The sequence below is a fragment of the Borostomias antarcticus genome, assembly GCF_949987555.1.
Source record: "Borostomias antarcticus genome assembly, chromosome: 16".
In the NCBI taxonomy this organism is placed as follows: Eukaryota; Metazoa; Chordata; class Actinopteri; order Stomiiformes; family Stomiidae; genus Borostomias; species Borostomias antarcticus.
This window is the reverse complement of record NC_140249.1, coordinates 23,879,937-23,895,576: the sequence shown is the minus strand read 5'-3', so window position 1 is coordinate 23,895,576 and position 15,640 is coordinate 23,879,937. Positions and strand designations below refer to the sequence as shown.

Here is a 15,640-nt window from a genome sequence, read left to right as displayed (position 1 = left end):
GTGTGTGTGTGTGTGTGTGTGTGTGTGTGTGTGTGTGTGTGTGTGTGTGTGTGTGTGTGTGTGTGTGTGTGTGTGTGTGAGAGAGAGAGAGAGGTAGATTATGGATGGTGAGGGTTATGCTAAGAGTCATTTACAAGCCTGTGGGTAGAAACTGTGAGTCTAGTTGTCCTGGATATGTAGTTATGTATGTATTCACACATATGAAGTATTAGTACTGTCATCATGACTTCAGTCCCTATATTAGTATGTAGAGTAGCAGAAGTGGACAGTATATACTCTCTAGCATGCTACTGTCATCATGAGTACAGTCACTATATTAGTATGTACAGTAGCAGTACTTGCTAGTATATACTCTCTAGCATGCATGCTCATGTCTGACTGGTCCTGCGTCTGTGGACCTGCAGGAGTTTGAGCTGCTTCACTTCTCGCTGAGCAGCGCGCGCATCTTCTTCAGAGCTGACAAGACGGCCGCCGAGGAGACGCAGGAGAAGAAGGACAGAGGTCAGGGGTCAAGGGCAGGGGGGTCAACGTGCTCCAGCTCCCACTGGGGCGTTCTCTATGTGTGAAAAGAAAAACAGATTTGTACATCATGGAAGGATTATGTGTGTGAACATCCATCCCCCCTCCAAGGCAAGGGTAGATTAACACTGAGAGGCTCCAGACTTCAGGCTGTGATTGGCTGCAAAGGATTTGCAACCAAATATTAAAAAAGACAATTTGATTTATGATCATGTTAGTTTGTCTGGTTACTTTTGTTCCCTTAAAAAGGGGGGTTCTACACCATGCGCCTGTTTTGGATGTAAATACCCTCAAATGAAAGCGGAAAGTCTGCTCTTATAAGTACATATTGAAAGTTTCCTTTCAAGTCCACTGTGGTGGTGTACAGTACAGAGCTAGAATGATGGAAATTGTGTCAGTGTCCAAATATTTCTGGACCTAACTGTATGTTGAAATGTGACGAGTCTTTCTTCTATATCTCCTGTCCTAGAACGAGCTGCTAAGACCAGAGCCTCAGATGCCCCCACCCCAACTGAGCCAGCAGGAAAGTGACCCTCCTAAGGTCGCAGGTCAGAGGTCAGCGCTGAGGGTCCGGAGAACCCACCTCGAAACACCACAGGGGAGGATGAGGAAGAGGAGGAGGAGGAAGAAGAGGAGCATTGTGTCACGTGATATGAGACGCGTTCTGCTCTTCAGAGATGGACAGCCATGGTGTAGCAGACTGGAGCGTGTCTGAGAGGATGTGATTGGCTGTGAAAGACTTGATGTTTTAGGACAGGTGTCCGCAACCTGCGTCTCCAGAGACATTAGACTTTAGTCCCTCTCCACTGGCTCCCTGGCTTTGACAAAAATCATATGGAAATTAATAACGGCTGTTTTTTTATAACATTTTAATTTATCATTGTCCAGCACATATTTGTGCATAAAAACTTAGAATTTAGGAAATGAAGTGTTTGATGGGGAGGGACACCCAGACCTCCCTCTCTCTCTCTCTCTCTCTCCTGCCCCTGGGTGCGTTCTGGACCCCCAGACCTCCCTCCCTCTCTCTCTCTCTCTCTCTGCTGCCCCTGGGTGCGTACTGGACCCCCAGACCTCCCTCTCTCTCTCTCTCTCCCCCATCGTCCCTCCCTCTCTCTCCTGCCCCTGGGTGCGTTCTGGACCCCCAGACCTCCCTCTCTCTCTCTCTCTCTCTCTCTCTCCTGCCCCTGGGTGCGTTCTGGACTCCCGGGCCTGGAAACGTATACAGGGGGAAAACCTCCCTCATCTCACAGCTCCAGTTACGTTTTATTTTCTTTATTTTTCGCCCCAAAATAGCTCTCCTTCTGTTTGTAAAGGTTGCTGACCCCTGTTCTAGAATCATCTAGAATAAGTGTGTCTCTTGTTTCTGGTTCTGTGTGATCACAGCGTCACCCCGATATGCTGACCGCTCTTTAATATGAAATCAGCTTCCCGGGTGATTGAGTTTGACATCGCAATCTACGGCTTTCAATCCACTAATCAGAATGTAGTTTAAAAAACAACAACTTCAAATCAGTGAGTGAGCATTAGAGATGGACAGTTTATGCCCATTCTAACTGGACAGTGAGTCGGTCAGCCAACCCGAGGTTCATTCTTCTGTGACAGAATCCGAAGCTCTAAAAGAAGTACGCCCGTACTGGGAATATGATGATGTAAATGAAATAAATATGTTGATTGATGTTTTCATCTGTGCTGCGGTCCCGTGTTTGATCCTGCTTCTGTTTCAACTGCCCATCCGTTTCTCTGCAGTGCCAACATCTCTGCCTGTGTGTGTTCAGGTGTTCATCGTGTTCATGTGTTCATCGTGTTAATCCACCCTGGAATCATCTGTCGTTGTAGCAGGGTTGGGTTCTCTTGCGGCAGCTTTGTTCTCCTAGATACGGCTTAACATTTAAATCTGACCTTATGAATGTTTACAAAGTGCAGAGACCGATCATTTGAGCTGAAGTGCCATCTAGTTTAGGTTTACTAAATGCTTTTTTTTTTGCTTCTTGCCACATGTCTTAATGTCAAGTTCAGGATGTATTTTTGATCTGTTGATTTCATGATCTCCATTTGTGAATACATGACAGTGATGTCATACTGTAGACTATTGGATGAAATTGTCTCTTAAATGATTCTGATGTCATTCCTTTGTTCCCCTTAGTCCAGTTTCAGTGTGAAGTCATTACAGCACTTAGACCAACATCATGTCCCAATCACATAAATATCCTTTTATATTGGGGGCATTTGTTGTTTTTCGAACATTTATCAGAAGTCTTATTTTATGCCTATGCCATGTTCGTTGTGGTCTTTCATTTTATGCTTGTTGAGGTACAATGAAAAGGTATCAAAACAAACACATTTCATTGTGTGTGTTCGTGATAAGAAGCAGCGTCTTTTGAGTGTACTCATGTCATAATCCAAATGGAGTAATGTAGGTAGTGGCACATTTCTCTAAAACTATGATTCACATCATGATCTGGAAATATCTGAATTATTTTGTAATTGTATTACTGAGAAAATCAGTGGATGACCCGACTACACATGTTGTTTACTATAATTTTACTCTTTAATTTAATGTGGATTAATCAACATTCTGTGATTGAGACTAGAGAGCTGGAAAGAAGTAGTTATGTGACTTCATCAGCCTGATGTTAGCAGGACTGACTGGGTGACCGACCTTTGACCCCTTATACAAAGTTCCTTCACTTTTAGTCATCTGGGCTCATAAGAGTTAGGCCATAAAGTTTTATACTAACATTTTCTAAATTCAAGGCATTTGTGTAAATTAACAATGTAAACAGATACTATGTTGCAATAAAGAGATTTTTTTTAAATAAACTTTGTACCAGGTGTTTGTAATAACTTGTAAGGTAACACAGATGTTAAGAGACATTTGTCCCACTGAATCCAAGCGTGATATCTACCAGGGTATCCATGAATGAACACGTCAAGAGAGGCATCAGTCCTAATGAATCCAAGCGTGATATGAACCAGGGTATCCATGAATAAGACGCCACACCACCACCAATCAGGAAAGCCTTTTCTGCTTTATTACAAAGAAAAGACGCTTTGCACCTCTGAAAATACAAGATTGGTCTGTAGTCTTTTTTATCATCAAATTATTATCAGTTTTCCTTTTCCTATGAAATGCTGCCGTTTAAACAGCTTTAGTGAAATGCGTCTGTCCTCCAGCGTGAGTCGGACTGGGTCGGTTTGGGCGGATGTCCTTGGTTTTGGAATCAGGCCTTTCCTTGTTTGCCTTTTTCATTAGTAATTCCTCTGGGAAGAGCCCCTGGCGTTGGGCTCAACAGCGTGTCCAGCAGATCCAGAAATGTCCTGTTAAATCCACACATTGCATCCATGCTCACCTCCTAAAAACGAGGTACAAGACAGGGCAACATTTTTTCCAAAATAGATGTCATATATATATATATATATACATACATATATATATATATATCATATATACACATTCGTACATACATCTTTTTACTCATGTGATGTCCAAAAATAAAAACAAGAACAAAAATGTACACATTTATTACAAAACAGTAACAAAGAGTGGAAAGTGTTTTGTTTTTCTCTAGAACAACGAAGCTTGGTACTCGACGTCAGCGAGGCTGTGAGCCGCTGAGGGAACGAACAGTCTCTGGTCTGGGTCCATACTAGTCAGAAAGAACAGAAAATCCACCAATAGAAAGAAAGGAAGAGTTGAGGGGATGTTTCACGAGAGAGGGAATGTACAGGAGAAGAAGAGGAGGATAATATAGAGTGTGTGTGTGTGTGTGTGTGTGTGTGTGCGTGTGTGTGTGTGTGTGTGTGTGTGAGAGAGAGAGAACTACTTGGTCGTCTTCCCAAAACAAAACATAAGGGGAGTGTTTTCACATAAAAAAGCACAAACATTTTTTGTGTTCTTTTATTACTAAATATAGTGCAACAATGAACATTGCAATTCTTCGGCCCTTACGTTTTCACGCAAGGATGGTAGTACTTTGTTAGCTTTGCTTTCCCTGTTCGTAACACTTTTTTGAAAAAATGAGACATTACCCTTGTTCTGTCATGGTGAGTGTGGTATGTCAGTCCTCCTGCGTCAGAGACACCAGGGTTCTGATTCACAGACGTAAACTTAACACATACCCTGCTCAAAACAAAAAAGAAACAAAAAAACAAAAAATTGGAAAATGAGGAATAAAAAACAGAACAGGTGTGGGTGTTGGGGTGGGTGTTGGGCAGCACAGAATTTGGAAAGGCCCACCCGAATGAGGTGGGAGCAGTCAATTAGCCAGATCCTCAAGGAGTAAAAACCACGATGTGGGGACCACAGCGCCCCCTCCCCCCAGGCTGCGAGGGAGGTGTGTAGGGACAGCTGTACCCCCGGGCGGGGCGGGGCAGGACGGCGCGGGGCGGGCCTCAGAAGGCCTGCTGCGCTGGGTTATAGTTGAAGGTGGAGGGAACATGAGGCCTCTCTTCTAGCTTGTCGTACTCGAGGTGGAACTCCTGGCGAGGGGACAAAGAGGGGTTTCAACTGGTATCTGTGGTCTGAGATCCAACGCGTCAGGAAGATGAATCAGCGGTATATTGTCCGTTAATGGTAACGAGTGAGAGAAGCGGATACTAAAGCCAATACCTTTACCTTGGCTACCTTCCTCCAGTTAAGACAGTCAAAGAAGTAGTATGTGCCCCTCTCGTAGGCGTTGGTCTTCAGGGTGGGCTCCATGCCCGGCGCCCGCGTGATCCACACACGCTCCTCCTTGTGGTACCGCCAGTCCCGGTTAAAGCTACGAGGGGGGGGGGGGGGGAGAGGGGGAATGGAGAGAGGAAGGGAACACTCATGAAAATGGTTATTGTTTTGGAAGAACCCTACGGTTGTGGGTCAAAAAGGGAGGAAGCAGATCTACCCGTGAACAGGAGCGCAAATTCACCAGTGGTGAAAAAGTTGAGAAAGATGTGAGTCCTCTAGGGTGGTCTGGTGGTCTGGTAGAGCATGACCGCCCCCCCCCCCCACCCCCGGAGGTTAAACCCCCCCAAAAAATCAGAAAATTGGTTTTACGATCGATTTTAGCATGACGATGTAATGATGTAAGTCAACCTGGAAACAAGGAAGGAACGTCCTCACACAGCTGCTGCTCACTGTGATATTTAATTGTGCTCAGTACGTTTCGACCTGAGTCAGGTCTTCTTCTTACTAATTCATCCACATTGATGTTGCACTGCTTACCTGTTTTTTTACTCTTTTTTTTAACTCTATTTATTATATTTCTTATTATATACCGTGCCCTTCTCATCTTTTTATCACGCAAAGTTGAGTCGGCTCGGAGCGGAAGATTCTCATGACTGATAATGATGTTACATTGTTATTGAGTATATGACGATAAACCTGAAACCTGAAACGTGCTACTCACAGCTCAACGGCAGCCAGCAGCTGTAGTAGGTCTCCTCCGTTCATGTAGTACAGGTAGAACAGCAGGTCTTCCCCGTACCGAGCCAGCTTGATGGCCGCCAGCTGAGGAGAGAGGAGGTGAGAGGAGGTTGATATCCACACAGGCTGGGGGGCTACAGCAGCGTGAACGTCCAGGCGGACGCGGGGAGCGGTCTCCTAGCGTACCTTGTCCCTGATGTGGATGTTGGTTAAGTACTCGGAGGGAACGTGGAAGTCTGAAAGGGAGGTGGGAGCATAGTTCAAATAATGCTTGGCTGAGTGTGTCAATCAATCAATCAATCAATCAATCAATCAATCAATCAATCAATCAATCAATTAAAGCTTTATTTGTAAAGCGCATTTCATACCCAGAGGCAACACAATGCGCTTTACAGAGAACAAGGGAGGGGGGCATACGACCCACCCCTACATATTCCAGAGGGAAGCAAAAATACAGTATCACCCGGGGGCCAGAAAAGTGAGCTGTAAAAATTCTTCCCTGACCCCTCTCAACAAGGCAATGGAGCAAGCTCCTGGAGTATGTTTGTCTACCGGCTAGTGTGAACACGTCTGTGTGCTGCTTCTGACAGGTCTTACCGATGTCTTGAGGTCGACACGGAGCTGACGCCCACGGTGATGCGAATTTGGGGTAGAGATTTCTGTTTGGAGAGATTGACACCGTTAGACTTCATCAGCACAGCAACACTTGGACAACAAATGCCGGGGATCAACATGGACTCCCTCTGACCCTTGAGATGACCGAGTGTCGGCCATCTTGGAAAGTTGTGTTCCTGCTGGAAGTAGGATCTAGTTTTGATTCTAGTTTGGAGGAAGTGTTTCTCTCTAAGCAGCTAAAGTACCGGCCACTAGTACAAGCCATTATACAGCTAGGCTACAAATGGTAAATGGACGGCACTTATATAGCGCTTTTCCACCGTAGCGGCACTCAAAGCGCTTTACAATGGCCTCTCATTCACCCATTCACACACACATTCACATTCACACACACATTCACACACCAATGGCGGTAGCTGCCATGCAAGGTGCTAACCTGCTCATTGGGAGCAATTTGGGGTTAGGTGTCTTGCTCAAGGACACTTCGACATGTGGACAGTCGGAGCTGGGATTCGAACCGCTGAACCTTCGATCACTGAACGACCCGCTCTACCAACTGAGCTACAATCTCAGCTGCTGCATTTGTAGGAGATGTTTTCTATACCCATAACTCCCCTGGTGTTAGTGGTATTTTTCTGTATGCTTACTGTACATTACTGTACATCACTATTATGTAGATCATACCATCAAGATATATGTATGTGTGTGTATGTTTGTGTATGTAAGCATATAGTGCACATCCTAGAAGCTGCTTGTATCCATGAAAAGTGCCACGTTAAACGACCCAACAACATGACAGCAATGGAATTATATTTAAGCCCCTGCAATGTATTGAAAATGCAGACCTAAATAAAGAGTTCAAGTGTGTGTGTGTGTGTGTGTGTGTGTGTGTGTGCGCGTCTTTATGCGTTCTAACTCAGGTGAGTTGAGGTTGAGTCCCAGTGTTGTGAGGTCACTGCCCAGTGCCAGGTGTGTGTGTGTGTGTGTGTGGGTGTGTGTGTGTGTGTGCGTGTGTTTATGCGTTCTTACTCAGGTGAGTTGAGGTTGAGTCCCAGTGTTGTGAGGTCACTGCCCAGTGCCAGGTGTGTGTGTGTGTGTGTGTGTGTGTGTGTGTGTGTGTGCGTGTGTGCGTGTGTGTTTATGCGTTCTTACTCAGGTGAGTTGAGGTTGAGTCCCAGTGTTGTGAGGTCACTGCCCAGTGCCAGGTGCACCATGCCAGGATCCGTCTCGGCCGCCCGTATAAACGTCAACAGGCCGATCATCCCGAACTGGTCCGTCACCATCCCCGAGGGAATGTTCGTCACGCGGCCTGAGGAGGGTCACTCAGTTAGGGGCGCATCCAGACCACTGAGACAGAGATAACTGGTTTCCCCAACACAGAAACCTAGTCCCAAACTAAAAAACATGTCATTGGACAGCACCAAACTACACAGATCTGTGTCTGAGAAATCAACCCAACATGGGTTTGAATTGGGTGTTTTGAGCAGTCTGATTGGTTGAGAGGGGCTTGAGGAAGAGAGATGATTGGTTGAGACTGGCTAAAGCAGAGTAATATGGTTGGCTGAGGGGGGGCGGAGACGTTATTGGTTGAGAGCCCACACCATCGGGTAACACCTGGATCCCTTTCTTCTGGTTGTTGTTCTGCGCAGATGTCGTTTTGTCTCCGGGGAACTTGGGACCGTCGGTACTCGACGTGCTCTTGCCTGTGGCGTTCAGGTTCTAGAGAAGAACAGAGACAGAGAGGACAAAGAGAGGGAATCAGTACTGATCCTCCTCCAGAAGTCTCTGAGGGTTCAGACACGATGAGACCCGGAGAGGCCGAGGTGTGTCATCATCAAATCAAATCAAATCAAACTTTATTTGTATAGCGCATTTCATACACAGAGGCAACACAATGTGCTTTACAGAGAGCAATGGGGGGGTGGATATAGGTCACCCCTACATATTCCAGTCATAATAATGCAGCGGATCGGTAGAAGCAGTTGACGTCGTCCCACTCACAGTTTTGCTGTCGTCGTTGCTCAGCGTGTCCTTGTAGTTGGGTCCCGGGAGCGCGGGGAAGTCCTCGTTATGGATGGAGAAGTCCTGCGTCTGCTCGTTCGATGGCTTCGTCACCATGCCGACTGGATAGGCGCAGGGCGAGAAGAGAGAGGCGAAAACCATGAGGGGATCCCGTTGTTTACTAGTACTAAAGGATGAGGGGATCCCGTTGTTTACTAGTACTAAAGGATGAGGGGTACCCGGTGTTTACTAGTACTAAACCATGAGGGGTACCCGGTGTTTACTAGTACTAAAGGATGAGGGGTACCCGGTGTTTACTAGTACTAAAGGATGAGGGGTACCCGGTGTTTACTAGTACTAAAGGATGAGGGGTACCCGGTGTTTACTAGTACTAAAGGATGAGGGGTACCCGGTGTTTACTAGTACTAAAGGATGAGGGGTACCCGGTGTTTACTAGTACTAAAGGATGAGGGGTACCCGGTGTTTACTAGTACTAAAGGATGAGGGGTACCCGGTGTTTACTAGTACTAAAGGATGAGGGGTACCCGGTGTTTACTAGTACTAAAGGATGAGGGGTACCTGGTGTTTACTAGTAAACGATGAGGGGTACCTGGTGTTTACTAGTACTAAAGGATGAGGGGTACCCGGTGTTTACTAGTAAAGGATGAGGGGTACCTGGTGTTTACTAGTACTAAAGGATGAGGGGTACCCGGTGTTTACTAGTAAAGGATGAGGGGTACCTGGTGTTTACTAGTACTAAAGGATGAGGGGTACCCGGTGTTTACTAGTAAAGGATGAGGGGTACCTGGTGTTTACTAGTACTAAAGGATGAGGGGTACCTGGTGTTTACTAGTACTAAAGGATGAGGGGTACCCGGTGTTTACTAGTACTAAAGGATGAGGGGTACCCGGTGTTTACTAGTACTAAAGGATGAGGGGTACCCGGTGTTTACTAGTACTAAAGGATGAGGGGTACCCGGTGTTTACTAGTACTAAAGGATGAGGAGTACCCGGTGTTTACTAGTACTAAAGGATGAGGGGTACCCGGTGTTTACTAGTACTAAAGGATGAGGGGTACCCGGTGTTTACTAGTACTAAAGGATGAGGGATACCTGGTGTTTACTAGTACTAAAGGATGAGGGGTACCCGGTGTTTACTAGTACTAAAGGATGAGGGGTACCTGGTGTTTACTAGTACTAAAGGATGAGGGGTACCTGGTGTTTACTAGTACTAAAGGATGAGGGGTACCCGGTGTGTTTACTAGTACTAAAGGATGAGGGTACCTGGTGTTTACTAGTACTAAAGGATGAGGGGTACCCGGTGTTTACTAGTACTAAAGGATGAGGGGTACCCGGTGTTTACTAGTACTAAAGGATGAGGGGTACCCGGTGTTTACTAGTAAAGGATGAGGGGTACCCGGTGTTTACTAGTAAAGGATGAGGGGTACCCGGTGTTTACTAGTACTAAAGGATGAGGGGTACCCGGTGTTTACTAGTAAAGGATGAGGGGTACCAGGTGTTTACTAGTAAACGATGAGGGGTACCAGGTGTTTACTAGTAAACAATGAGGGGTACCCGGTGTTTACTAGTAAACGATGAGGGGTACCCGGTGTTTACTAGTACGCACCTCGTCTACAGGACCCCCCTTACGCCTGAACGCCGTGTTCAGTTCCATACTTAGCTTCTTACCGTAAGGAGCCCTTCCCGCCAGGGGGTTGAGTAACGGCGTCGGGTTTCCGCTCCCTTCCCTCCGACTCCTGTCCGCTAGCGCCGGGAAGTCCGACAGGTCCAGACCCGTCACGTTTTCACTGCCGTCTGGGTGGAGAGACGCGGGGAGAGACCGGTGAGCCTGAAGTGATACCACGCCACTGCTCTACGGTGGGTCAATAACACAGCTGCTCCTTCAGCGGGAGACCAACGCTAAACCACTCGCCTGTGCCGTTGAAGATGTTGCTGGATAATGAGTTGTTCATCCCAAACGCCTGGTTCCGGTTCATTCCGAACCCCGACATGCTGCGGAGGAAGGACAGTAGGAATGAATGAATGAATGAATGAATGAATGCATCTTTTATTTAATATGGTCATCACAATTCCATTGGAACAGTCACAGTGGACAGACCAGATCATTGCTTAAGTGTTTGTAGCACAAGTGCTAATTTTCAACACCAGTCCATAGGAGGCTTTTCTAAAAGATAATAAAATAAAATATGCAGTACGAAACGAAACAGTACACACAAAAAATACAGAATTAAAATCACAAATCAGATTCTAACAATCACAGCACATAATAACAAACAGAGCGAGAGGTCCGTGATCCCAACAACAGAACCAACCCGCGTCTACACATGTGAGCCCTGCTGCTTTGATCTGAACCACACTGAGTCCTCGTTGACATTGGACTCCAGTTTTAAATCAGCGTGTTACATTTTCATAACCAGGTGTTATCGGTTGTATCTGTGAGGTGTGAGCCCTCTGACAGTGGTTTCAACAGGGGACTATCTAAGCCTACTTGATGGTTATGGGTTTGGTGTAAGGGGTGCTGATTGGGCATACGGACGAAACTGGGGGGGGGGGGACTACCTTTACAGTACTAGCTACCCCTACTGGCAGTAACCCTGGGTGTCTTCTCACGCGTGTGGATGTATTGCGTCAGAGCAGCTCACCTGTTGATGGTGAAGGGTTGGCGTGCCGGCTGCTGCTTGGGCATACAGATGATGCTGGGAGAGCTTCGGTTGGGGCTGCCGAGCCCTGAGCTGCCCATACTGTTGGTCCTGCCGCTCATGCCGATGCTCTGACCCACCTGCGAGTGGTTTAGCATGTTCCTCGAGTTCATCGGCAAGGACCCCCTGAGAGACGCATTAAACGGCACGTTTATCCTCTGATTAGGCCATGATGAAAACATTTCAGAACGCCAAGCCTGTACTGGTACGTGCACGTTCTCTCCGAGATCATTTTCCGACACACGTGCACACACACGGGCTCACACACAGACACACGGGCTAGACACACACACACGGGCTCACACACAGACACACGGGCTAGACACACACACACGGGCTCACACACGGGCTGTGAATGAAATTCAAGTCTCACCAAAGTGTTTTGTTTTCCTACTTGACTATTGTTCTAACTTTGTACTTCGTTCTCATAGATCAGTCTGTTAGAACTACAAATTCTTCCTGTGTGACATCACTTCCCTGTCCTCTTCATCCTGAAACTATGTCACTTCCTTTTTCACGTTATAACCCATCGACCTCGTCCCCAAATGACTCACTCGTGCCCGGATTCACTTCCTGTGCTCGAGTCCGAATTTGCAAAATCGTAACATAGAATAAACTATTGTCTTTGTTTGAAACCAGCTTGACCGACCACTCAGCGTGTTCTTTGAAATCTAAACTAAACCAAGTAAGATTTTTCTTTTACAGGGCTCACACAGACACACACACACGGGCTCAGACACACACACACGGGCTCGCACACAGGCTAGACACACACACACACACACAGGCAGACGGACCAACACACACCTGCTTGGCGAGGGAGGGGTATGGAGGGCCATGGTGGGGACCCCTGTTGTGGGGGTGATATGGCTCGGTAGCTGGGTCCCTTGTGTGAGGTTTCGGTTTAGCTGAGGCGTGTTGTTGCCCATCCCTCTTATTGAGAACCCTAGTGCACCTGCGTCATGAGGGAGGAGAGATATCAACAATATTCAACACTGGGCTGTGATTGGCTGGCCAAACTATGTGTGTTAAAGCCTGAATATTCTCCCTGCTGGGCGCTTCTAATCCTCTAGGTCAAGTTTGGAAACTAAATACAAGATGGAAGAAGCCTCTATAACTGCTCTAATGACACTGAAACTACCAACAAACTATCAGGTGACAAGGTTTGGGTTTGTTGACAGTTAATCGGGCAGCTGTATAGGGAGACTCCCTGTATAACATGTTACCACATATAATGTTACTACTAATATAATATAACATATAATGTTACTACTACAGCTCACTTTTCTGGCCCCTGAGTGATACTGGTTTTTTGCTTCCCTCTGGAATATGTAGAGTGGGTCGTATGCCCACCTCCCTTGTTCTCTGTAAAGCGCATTGTGTTGCCTCCATGTATGAAATGCGCTATACAAATAAAGCTTTGATTGATTGATTAGAACTCTCTACTCTGGTCCTGCTCCTGCTGAGACCTGACAGAGGTCCGGCAGACTTACTCTGTGGACCGTATAGACTGGCACCAAGCTGGGACAGCTGGCCAGACGACGACGGGGATGGAGACGACAACATCTGGAGGCAGAAGAGAAAGAGATCAATACCAATGTAATAACATGTTACATCATTAACAACAAACCATATACGTTTAGTTTCATACACCATTGTCCATTATTCGGGGTAAAATCAGGATAATAACATAACAAATAAACTAATATTGTCCGCTCCGCTGAGAGTGTGATCGGCTGTAGCCATGCTTACAGGACCTCCACGCCTCCAGGACCCTAAAACGGGCAGAAAGATCGTGGCCGACCCCTCCCACCCAGGTCAGGGTCTCTTTGACCCACTCCCCTCTGGCAGGAGACTGGGTCCATCGGGACCGGGTCCACACGCCACAAAAACAGCTTCTTTCCCCACGGCCATCACTCATTAACAAGGCGTGTGTCCCCCCCCTGTGATGCCCCTCCCCACTGCACCTTGCAGCTCATGTGTACAACCTCTAATTATTCCCCATACCTCATCAGCAGACGCTGTTTACATAAAACATCTCTCATCCATCACACTAACCTCTGCACACACACTGTATATACCCTCCCCACACTCCAGTCTATAGTACGTAAACTGCATTTGTGCCTGCATTTTCTTTTACCGTACATCGTATTTTGTATATTGCACTGTATTTTGTTTGCACTGCATTTTGTATTTGCACAGTTTTTGGTTTTGTATTGCGTTTGCACTGTCCTGTCCTGCACCCTGTCCTAGGTTGACTGCAACAGCGTGTGCCTTAACCCAAGTTAAATTCCTAGTATGTGTGAACCATACATGGCCAATAAAACAGATCTGGAATCCTGGAAGAAAAAAAAAAGTGTGCAGCTTCATCTTTACTGTCCAGACGCTTCAGTAGTAGGGACCGGAGTCAGACAAACATGGGAACTCACGTCTTTGTCCGACCGATGTGGGAACATCGGTGGCTGGCTGTAGTACATGGTCTCATCTGAGAAGTCACTGTCCACCACCTCTACAAACTCCACAAACTTCTTTCTCGTGAACATGCCTTTTGTCACCTGCAGTCAAAAGACAGAGAGAAAACAAATATGTATCATATCACTCAGTCACCGCTGCTACAGTTCAACTTTGATAACACTTTGATAACATTCAAGAAATGAACCACTGGGATCACTGGACCAGAAGTCCACACAGCATCCCTGCCAGGCATAGGTGTGCATAGAGGCAAGTTGGGTGATAACATATCATAATCAACACATCATCAGGTCAAGCTATCACCCCTCATCAATCCCTCCCAGCTTTACCCTCTGCCCTCCCAAGTAAGCAAACACCATAAACACACATGTTTGATGCCGAGGATGAGACCCGATCTCAAGTTCGAGCTGATCTCTCTGGCATTTCCACGGATGCAAACAACGATAACACTGTTGTTCTTAGCAAGCTAGCTAGTTCACATTCACCAACAGATGCTTGCTTGCTTGTTAATTCATCGTTCGTGCAATTACAACGATTATCTCATAACTGTGATCCAACTGAAACATTTTAACAAGCTTAGTTGGCCCATAAGACATTAAAATAGTATAGATACAACTGCTACTGATCATGCTAGCTAGCTAACTAGCTCGTAGCTAGTCCCTAGTCAGCTACACACCGAATTATCTGCTTGTTTATCCTCCTCCAAACAACACGGTTAGCTGGACGGGTACCTGGCTAGCTGTAGCCTGGTGCTAGCATGATGCCCAACGCCATTCCTGGGATATATATACTAGCTAGCTTAGTCAAATGCCTCCAAAATACTCTTGCCAAGGAGGAGGCTAACGTGAATGTATCAATCGACGTGCAGGTTGGGCCTCCGTTCCCTCGGTTCCCGTCCCCCCTCCTCCTGGGTCTCAGCTAGCATGCTAGGCTAGGCTAGTAACGTACAGTAGAAGCCACCATAGGCCGCTAGCTAGGCTAGGCTAGGCTAAGCTAGGCTAGGCTAGGCTAGGCTAGTAACGTACAGTAGAAGCCACCACAGGCAAAACAGGGACAGGTGACGATTCGAGTTCAGATCCATGATCTGGGTCCAAAACACACCGGAACCAGTAAGCAAGGTGTACTAAGACACGCGTGCTAGAAGGGGTTTAGTGGGAGCAGACAGGTTCTTAGGGTTAACATTTAAAAAAGCCTCACCGCATTAATTTCCCTTCTCTTCTTAGATCCAAGATGGCTGTGTATTCTACTATCGAGAATCCTGGGTGGAGAGCCCTTTACCCTTTGACCTCACCACAACCTGCATACTATTTCCGTACACAAGTGAACACTGTGCAGAACCACTTCATAATAAAACTGTTTTGAACAGCCAGTAGTGTAGCTTTTATTGATGGGTAATACATTATCTCTTCAGGGAATACTGTATGTATCATAACTGATTACGAGACCACCTGACGAGCCACTCACACTTCATTCATTTGTAGGCCTAAATATTATTATTGGTGGTGATCCACAGGTTCGAGCGCCATACAACCTGGTAAAGTGATGGTAAACAATTAAAATTAAAATTTAAGAAACACTTGTTTGGTAGTGAAGCTGGAATAAAGTATAAACAATCCACATACTACGTACTATGAAACAAAACATTGTGTGGCCCATTAGAAGGGTCTTATATCTGTATTGTAATTTCTATGGGTGCAGTAAATGTGTATTCTATTGCACACTTTCCTCTCTTCAGGCTGTATTTCAGCCTGTCAGAGGCCCCAGATGAAGAGTAATGTTCGCCCTGAGGAGGGAGGGACACTGCTAAAAACAGTCTGTCGGTGAGCAGATGAGAACAAGAGGAGCCAACCCTCCCAACCCCTTTATCTGGTTAGAAAATAGCCCTAATGAAGGTACAAGAGGGAAAAAAGTATC

The 15,640-nt window shown here is 46.4% G+C and overlaps 1 protein-coding gene across 2 annotated transcripts; it reads right to left on the bottom strand.

Annotated features, from left to right (window-relative positions):
- Positions 1 to 4,497: 4,497 nt before the first annotated feature.
- cnot2 (CCR4-NOT transcription complex, subunit 2) lies at positions 4,498 to 14,964 on the bottom strand. 2 transcript variants are annotated; one of them, XM_084450931.1, is made up of 15 exons: positions 14,924 to 14,964; positions 13,684 to 13,809; positions 12,748 to 12,820; positions 12,062 to 12,209; positions 11,198 to 11,380; positions 10,468 to 10,547; positions 10,224 to 10,349; positions 8,537 to 8,658; positions 8,137 to 8,254; positions 7,688 to 7,844; positions 6,518 to 6,579; positions 6,107 to 6,156; positions 5,904 to 6,004; positions 5,129 to 5,279; positions 4,498 to 4,998 (listed from the first exon to the last, which is right to left on the bottom strand). In XM_084450931.1, the coding sequence occupies exons 2-15, from the start codon at positions 13,795 to 13,797 to the stop codon at positions 4,912 to 4,914; spliced, it is 1,572 nt and encodes a 523-aa protein (XP_084307057.1). In that variant the 5' UTR covers positions 13,798 to 13,809; positions 14,924 to 14,964; the 3' UTR covers positions 4,498 to 4,911. The 2 variants fall into 2 exon arrangements, with proteins under 2 accessions (XP_084307057.1, XP_084307058.1); XM_084450932.1 differs by having other exon boundaries at positions 5,135 to 5,279.
- Positions 14,965 to 15,640: the final 676 nt, after the last annotated feature.

Coding starts and splice junctions, on each gene's coding strand:
- cnot2 (XM_084450931.1), bottom strand. CDS start 13,797: ATGTTCACGAGAAAGAAGTTTGTGGAGTTTGTAGAGGTGGTGGACAGT. Junction 10,548..11,197: donor CAACCCTTCACCATCAACAG/GTGAGCTGCTCT, acceptor CTTCCTCCGCAG/CATGTCGGGGTTCGGAATGA. Junction 10,350..10,467: donor CAACATCTTCAACGGCACAG/GCGAGTGGTTTA, acceptor CTCTCCACCCAG/ACGGCAGTGAAAACGTGACG.